This window comes from Nematolebias whitei, chromosome 11, assembly GCF_014905685.2.
Source record: "Nematolebias whitei isolate Nwh7 chromosome 11, NemWhi1, whole genome shotgun sequence".
NCBI classification, from domain to species: Eukaryota; Metazoa; Chordata; class Actinopteri; order Cyprinodontiformes; family Rivulidae; genus Nematolebias; species Nematolebias whitei.
Genome location: NC_056508.1, coordinates 47251201 through 47258543, shown reverse-complemented (window position 1 = coordinate 47258543; position 7343 = coordinate 47251201). Strand labels below are relative to the sequence as shown.

The 7343-nt window shown below is 47.2% G+C and overlaps 1 protein-coding gene across 1 annotated transcript in view; it reads left to right on the top strand.

The window, feature by feature from the left end:
- Window positions 1–7015, top strand: part of rcc2 (regulator of chromosome condensation 2) — a 34080-nt gene extending 27065 nt beyond the window's left edge. The window contains exons 8-16 of the mRNA XM_037684563.1: window positions 232–363; window positions 460–548; window positions 628–742; window positions 2829–2995; window positions 3069–3249; window positions 3326–3431; window positions 4165–4237; window positions 4308–4385; window positions 6248–7015. Coding sequence (XP_037540491.1) covers window positions 232–363; window positions 460–548; window positions 628–742; window positions 2829–2995; window positions 3069–3249; window positions 3326–3431; window positions 4165–4237; window positions 4308–4385; window positions 6248–6352 — 1046 coding nt within the window. The 3' untranslated portion in view covers window positions 6353–7015. The remainder of the gene's footprint in view (window positions 1–231; window positions 364–459; window positions 549–627; window positions 743–2828; window positions 2996–3068; window positions 3250–3325; window positions 3432–4164; window positions 4238–4307; window positions 4386–6247) is intronic.
- Window positions 7016–7343: the final 328 nt, after the last annotated feature.

The following is a 7343-nucleotide window of genomic DNA, read 5'->3' as shown; positions in this document are numbered from 1 at the left end:
TTTTCTGTAACATTCTGTAACGTTCTGCGTTTTCTGTAACATTCTGTGACGCTCTAACATTCTGCGTTTTCTGTAACATTCTGTGACGCTCTAACGTTCTGCATTTTCTGTAACGTTCTGCGTTTTCTGTAACATTCTGTAACGTTCTGCGTTTTCTGTAACATTCTGTAACGTTCTGCTTTTTCTGTAACGTTCTGCGTTTTCTGTAACATTTTGCGTTTGCCTCGTCAGGTCGTAACGACAAAGGTCAGCTGGGTCATGGAGACACCAAACGTCTGGAGGCTCCAAAGATCGTCGAGGGCCTGGCCGATCAGGTGATCGTTTCTGCCGCCTGCGGACGCAACCACACGCTGGCGCTCACAGGTGAGCCGGGTCCGGATCGGGACTTTTAGAACTTCTGAACAAAACAGACTCGAATCAGCTGAACGTCGTTTTAATTGACTCTTTGTGCTTCTTCAGAGGACGGCACCGTTTACTCCTTTGGTGAGAACAAACTGGGTCAGCTTGGCCAGGGCAGTCAGACGGACGCCGTCCTCAGTCCAGCACCGGTGAGCCGTCGGTCTTTGGACTGAGAGAACCGAGTCCTTCAGAACCTTGATAGTAACGTTGGGCTTCGCCTCCTTTCAGATTTCCTACAACGGCCAGCCTCTGGTGAAGGTGTCCTGCGGTGCCGAGTTCAGCATGGTGGTGGACTGCAAAGGAAACCTGTACTCCTTCGGCTGCCCAGAGTACGGACAGCTAGGTACCGATCCATCCACCTCCATCACCACCACTGGATCTAATGCTGCGATTCAAACTTCTAGTTATTAAGATCGTCCAGGAGACGAACGCTGTGACTTCAGAGCCTTGTTCCATTCATGGTTTTTGAAATATTCAGCTTTATTTAAGCTCCATTAGGACGCATTGGGAACATTTCAGCAGCTTGGATTTAGTCCAACATGGCCGCCTCCTGACAACTTTTTCATGAACGGTTCTGCAGATTAGAGACTCCACGAAGCAGCTGTGCAGGTCCACAGATTACAGAGGTTTGGATTATTCCCTCCAGCATCATAAATTATAGAAGTTACTTTTTATTCAGATGAACCATCTTTATATACCACAGAGCTGCAAGTCAACCTGGAGCTAGTACTACTAATAGTACTTCCAAGTATTAGTATAGTGCCTTTACTAGTCATCCTGGTATTTAAATTAGTATAGGGTAGTAAATGTGTTAATAGTATCAGTGTCTCCCCTAGATTACTTGCCTTGGCAGGGCACTCATCTCTTCTGTGATTTTTGTCGTGGGTGGGGGGGGAGACGGTTCAGCGTGAGGGAGGCGGAGCGCTGCCTCTGTATCTTTTTAGCTAGCACGTCTGTATTGTGCGCAGCTAGCTTAGCGCTACATCAGTTGTCGACGAGGGGTGGGGGACGGCAGTTCGGTAGTAGACCTAAACGAATACCTCGATATTTTAAGATAAATCACGATATACGATATATATATATATATATATATATATATTTTTTTTTTTTTTCTTTTCTTTCCATAAAGTAACAAAAATATATTCCAGAGTCAAAGCTTTGTCCCAGTTGTCACACAGGCACATTTATTAACAACAGCTGGAACTGTACAAAATAAATGTCTAAAAAATAAATATTTACGTTTTTTAGGCATTTATTTAAATAAACAAATACAAGTTCCAAGACATTTGATATTGTCCATAGAAACATCAAAGCATGTTCTTGTTTTTAGTATTTCACCGTTTTATGGCACCCTGATTTATTAATAAATCTGAAGTCTGATTCTGGTGAAGTATATTCATTCAACTTTTAATAACTTTTATTAACAAAAGTCTGACTCTGGAAGTGCAGAGCTCAGGTGGAGTTGTTTTTCCTCTCACCCTAAACTTGTCTCCACGTGTTTTAATGAGAAAACTTCGTACGTTGCCTCTGCAGTTAATTTCCTGGAGAACACCAAACTGCTCAGTCGTTTTAACACCCATCAGCTCGTCAACGAAGATCTCTGCAGATCTAAGATCAGCTTTGTGATTCAAACAGTCTTCAGGCGCTGCAAGCGGCGGGGGAGGGGCTGGTTTGTGCTCAAGTGAGGGAAAAGGAGGAGGGGTGGCATTAAGGTGACTGGGAGGACCAACCTGGCAGATTTATTAACTAGTACTGAAGTACTTGTCCAGTCTGAGCAGGTCGTCTGTGCGTGCGGAGCTCGCACGCCTTCATCTCAGAGATGATCTGATCTGTAGCTGGCGGGAACAAGAAGCTTCAGTCTGTGTGAATCTAACGGCTTATATCAGCTGTTTAAATGTTTCTCACTTGAATGTTGACGCTTCTAACAATTCCTGCGTTGTAAAATGATCGTTGGGGGTGAACGTGACCGATTGTGGCTCCATGTCCTCAAAACGACTTCTGCCCACACGGCTCGCTCTTTTAGTCGTTTCCTCACAGAAGAGAGAACTTTACCTTGTCGTCGTCCTGGGATTATTTTACTGACTCGTGTGCAAAGTGGACTCGTCAGTGTTGGACTGTAAACAAATGACTCTGAATTGTTGGCAACAAAACACGACTGCTGACGAATTCTGTGGTAACTTTTAGTGAACGATGTGTATTTAGTGCGTATTTCTATCGTAGTACACGAAAAACTTCAGAACATGTGTATTTAGTGCGTATTTCTATCGTAGTACATGAAAAACTTCAGAACATGTGTATTTAGTGCGTCTTTCTATCGTAGTACATGAAAAACTTCAGAACATGTGTATTAATGAAACATCTGTTCAGGCTTTAATGATTAAACCCGTTGGACGGGACCTGGTTTGATTTGGACTCTGATCCGTCTTCAGGTCACAACAGTGACGGGAAGTTCATCGCTCGGGCCCAGCGGATCGAGTTCGACTGCGAGCTCGTCCCCCGGCGCGTCGCCATCTTCATCGAGAAGTCCAAGGACGGCCAGATCATGCCGGTGCCCAACGTGGTGGTCCGAGACGTGGCGTGTGGAGCCAATCACACGGTGAGACGCCCCCCGGTGGTTCTGACGTTCAGGCACGTTCTGACCCGGCTCTAACCTGGTTCTGTGTGCCCAGCTGGTGCTGGACTCTCAGAAGAGGGTCTTCAGCTGGGGTTTTGGCGGTTATGGACGTCTGGGTCACACGGAGCAGAAGGACGAGATGGTTCCCCGACTCGTCAAGCTCTTCGACTTCCCCGGTCGCGGCGCCGCTCAGGTCTACGCCGGGTACCAGTGCTCCTTCGCCATCAACGAGATGGGTGAGGGACAGAACCCGCACCGGTTCTGAGGCTCGAATCTTCAGACCTCTCACGTGTGCTCTCGTCGGGTTTGCAGGGGCGCTGTTCTTCTGGGGGATCACAAACACGTCCAGAGAGTCCACCATGTACCCCAAAGCTGTGCAGGATCTGTGCGGCTGGAAGATCCGCAGCCTGGCCTGCGGGTGAGTCTGGATCCTGGACTTTAAACCCACCAGGGCCCAAAGTAACTTTTCTCTGAAGTTGCATCAAATACCGTCTCAAAAAATAATCCTTTTGGTTTCAGATTAATGAAATCTCACTGATCTCCTGATGCATGCTCAATAATCCAGGTAGAAAAAAGAAGTTGTTCAGTCTCAGTCACCTCAGGACCGGGTCCAAAACCGTTTCTACAGTTTTTTGACCCGGTCCACAGGACCTGACTGAACTTTTTAAAGGAATCTCACTGACTTGTAAAAGTCTGCCCCCTGCTGGTGGAACTGGTTCCTGCAGCTGCATCAACTGGTGGCCACATCTAAGGATCAGAAACGGGTCGGCTCAGACTGGTTTCCTGCAGAACTTTGTTTTACATCAGCGCTTTATTTTTATGAATCCTCCCTTCAGAAAAGTTGCTTTTCTCTAAAACTGCAGAGTTCAAGGAGGATCAGAAAACTATCGACCTTTAAATCACTCAAAGCCGATCAGAACCTTCTGCATCTCCTGTTCCAGTCTTTAGGCCAGGGCTGCTCAACTGGCGGCCCGGGGGCCAAATCAGGCCCACGGATGAACTCCGCTCGACCCCCTAATGTGTCGATTCTAAACAAAACTAGATCTTAAACCATAAAACAAACGCGATGACAACAACTGCTGGATGTCCGGCCCCGGAGCGCTTTAGCTGAACGGACGTGCTTCAGGCTGATTTGTGTTTGATGTCGGCAGGAAGAGCAGCATCATCATCGCGGCGGACGAGAGCACGATCAGCTGGGGCCCCTCGCCCACATGTGGAGAGCTGGTAGGTTCTGCCGCCATCTTGGCGTTTATGATTCACGAGGAGGAGAAACGACGTGTGTTTTTGTCTTCAGGGGTACGGAGACAACAAACCCAAATCCTCCACAACCGCTCAGGAGGTGAAAACTCTGGATGGGATCTACGTCGAGCAGGTAACTCGAACCAGACACCGTTTTATTCATGTTCGGGGTTCATCAGCAGAGGACGCCTTTTTACCGACAAACTCACGTGTGAGGGTGTTCGTTTAAAGGGATAGTTCCAACCTTCTGCAGTGGGGTTAAGTCACACGGTAGTTCCAGGTGAACACAGCTGACCTGCGGCTCAAATTCAGTTCTTGTGTTCTTTGTTTAAACTGTCGAGCCCGAGGATTACAGAACAACCTTTTACTTGAGCCTTGAGCAACAGTTTAGCTTTTTTTAAACTCTTGGTTCTGTTTATGAAACGACATCGCTTCAGTCATTAAAGTTTGGACTGGAGCCCTGTTCAGACTAGTCTGTAGCTCATCACTTCTCTAAACAGGTCATTTAAAGAGACATCTGCAGCAGGTAAGATATTAACATGCCACTTTATGTATAAAGCAGCAGCAACCAGCAGAGGACACGGGATCAAACGCACAGATCCACCGAGGAGAACTAAATGACTTGAAGCCTCTTGGTTCTACGTTCCTGATCCGATCTCCAACCCTCGTTGGATGAGAGTCCACCCTGGACATATGGTCCATCACCAAAGACATGGACGCTTGAGGACAGTTGTCAGTCAGCCCAACATGGATGTAGTGATGATCTGAAGCTCATGTATAACGACCATCGTGACCCGTTAGGGCCGAGTCACCCGATCAGAGTCCGCTTGGGTCCTGACTGCAGAGCTTTGAGGGGTTCTGGTGGCGTTTGTTGCTAAACTTAAAGAACCCGCCTGATGCGTGTAGCTCATTAGTTCAGAAGCTCGTCTGCTCCCATGAAGAACAAACAAATGTATAAAGACACTGAGCTGCACTAAGATCTCTGTAAATCTAACTGTTAAATACAGAAGGTCAGGGAGGAGACCTGCAGCGTGTTGCAACTGAAACATCAAGACGTCCTCAGCAAAAACCTTCAGGAACTCGTTTATTCGTCAAATTAGCAGAACTTTATTCTTTCACCCACAAAAAGAACGTTTGAGTCACCTCGATGACCTCACAGAACCGTCAGCTGACATTAAAGCAGGTTCTCTTCAGCTCCGAGTCTCGAGCTGATTTTAAAAACCAGAAGTTTAGAGTAATCTTTGATCTGCTCCCTCTTCAGATGTCCAGAGTCCTCTGTCCAACCACCTCCATGTCCTCCAACTTCATCCATAGATCTCCTCTGTCTTTTTCCTGGCAGCTCCCAGACATGTCCAAACCACTGTCCCTCTGGACATGTCCAAACCAATGTCCCTCCTCTGGACATGTCCAAACCACTGTCCCTCTGGACATGTCCAAACCATCTCAGTGTGTCCTCTCTAACTTTACCTCCCAGTTGTTCAACCTGTGCTGTACCTCTGATGATCTCATTCCTGATCTTCTCCATCCTTGTCTCTCCTAAGGAGAACCTCAACATCTTCATTTCTGACACTTCCAGTTCTGTCTCCTGTCTTTTTGTCCATGTCTCTGTCTCCAGAACATACAGCACAGCTGGTCTCACCACTGTCTTGTAAACTTTTCCTTTGACCTTTGCTGCTGAAGAGCTTCGAGTAACGAACCTTGTTTCAAATAAGCTTCAGTGCTTCAGAAAAGCTTCATTTGGTCGTCACTTCCTGCACCTGGAGAAAAGGGAGAACATGTAAACTCCACGTAAACAACAAAACCTTCAGCAGGAAGTGAAAGGCTGCGAGGCGGCAGGGCTAACAGACGCTGCTCTAGATTCATGACTTTATTTAAATGAAATAACTCCCCACAGAACCCCCCCTCAGAAGATCTACCAGGACTGAGCTCTGGGTCAGAACCAGAGTTGTAATGTTCTCCGAGTTGTTCCTGAGCCGTGTGTTACCGTGTGTGCAGGTGGTGATGGGTTACTCCCACTCTCTGGTCATCACTCGGCACGACTCCCAGCAGGAAAAGGAGAAGCTGAAGAAGCTGCCGGAGTACAACCCCCGGACCATCTGACCCAGAGCAGAACCGCCGGGACGGCACCAAACATCCCAACCACCAGCCCACTGGTTCCACACCGATTCGGACTCTAAAACCCACGGGAGGTCCGGATGATCCACCTTTAAAGAACCGGCTCGTCACTCTCAGCTGCGTGGTTCCCACTAAGAAAGTTCCAGTTTTCAGTTAAAAACCCGGTTCTGGTTCTGGTTCCGTCGTCTTCGTTTGAATTTGTTCGTCGTGTTTTCTGGTGCTAAAGCAGAACCTTCAGACTTTCCCTCTGAGGGGGTTTCAGAGACCAACGCTCCAAAACCTGGACCCTTTTCTACGTCCACGTTCAGGTTACGGGGATCATTTTGTATTTGTTCCGACAGTTTGGGTCCAATCAGAACCGCGAGGTTCTGAGCTCGTGCACCGCCTGAAGTTACATTCCTCCCCGCTCAGTGTTTGCATCCAGGATGCACCTCAGACCTCGGAGTCCGTCACCTTCACGTCGTTTCTTTCATTTTGAACTTTTCCTACGCTCAAAGCGGGTTCAACAAGCGGGTCAGAACTTCCAGTCTGGAGCCGATCCGAAGTTTTCAGGCAGTTTTTATTTTTAACGAAGCGGGGGAGTTCTGTTTGTCCTGTTCTGTTGTTTACGCTGTTTGTTTTCCATTGCAATGAATAAAGCATCGTATAAAACGACTCCGTGAAATACCTGCATGTGCACCACCGCCGGGTCGTCAGACACGGGTCGGTCAGAACACGGGCCGGTCAGAACACGGGTCGGGCCACCTTTGAGCAGAACTTAAGATATTTTTCTTCCTTCTCTGCCCGACTAGTTTAACAGACGACCCTCGAGCTGATCAGTTTCCAAACATCTCAGAAAAAAATCCACCCAGAATGAAAATCATTTCGAACTGAAACAGAAATTCATTTAGTTTCTAAATTAAATTTTATTAGTTCAGAAAGTTTAAAAACTTGAAGATTCACTCTCTGAATTTCAGTCAAATTGGGTTTAATTGAA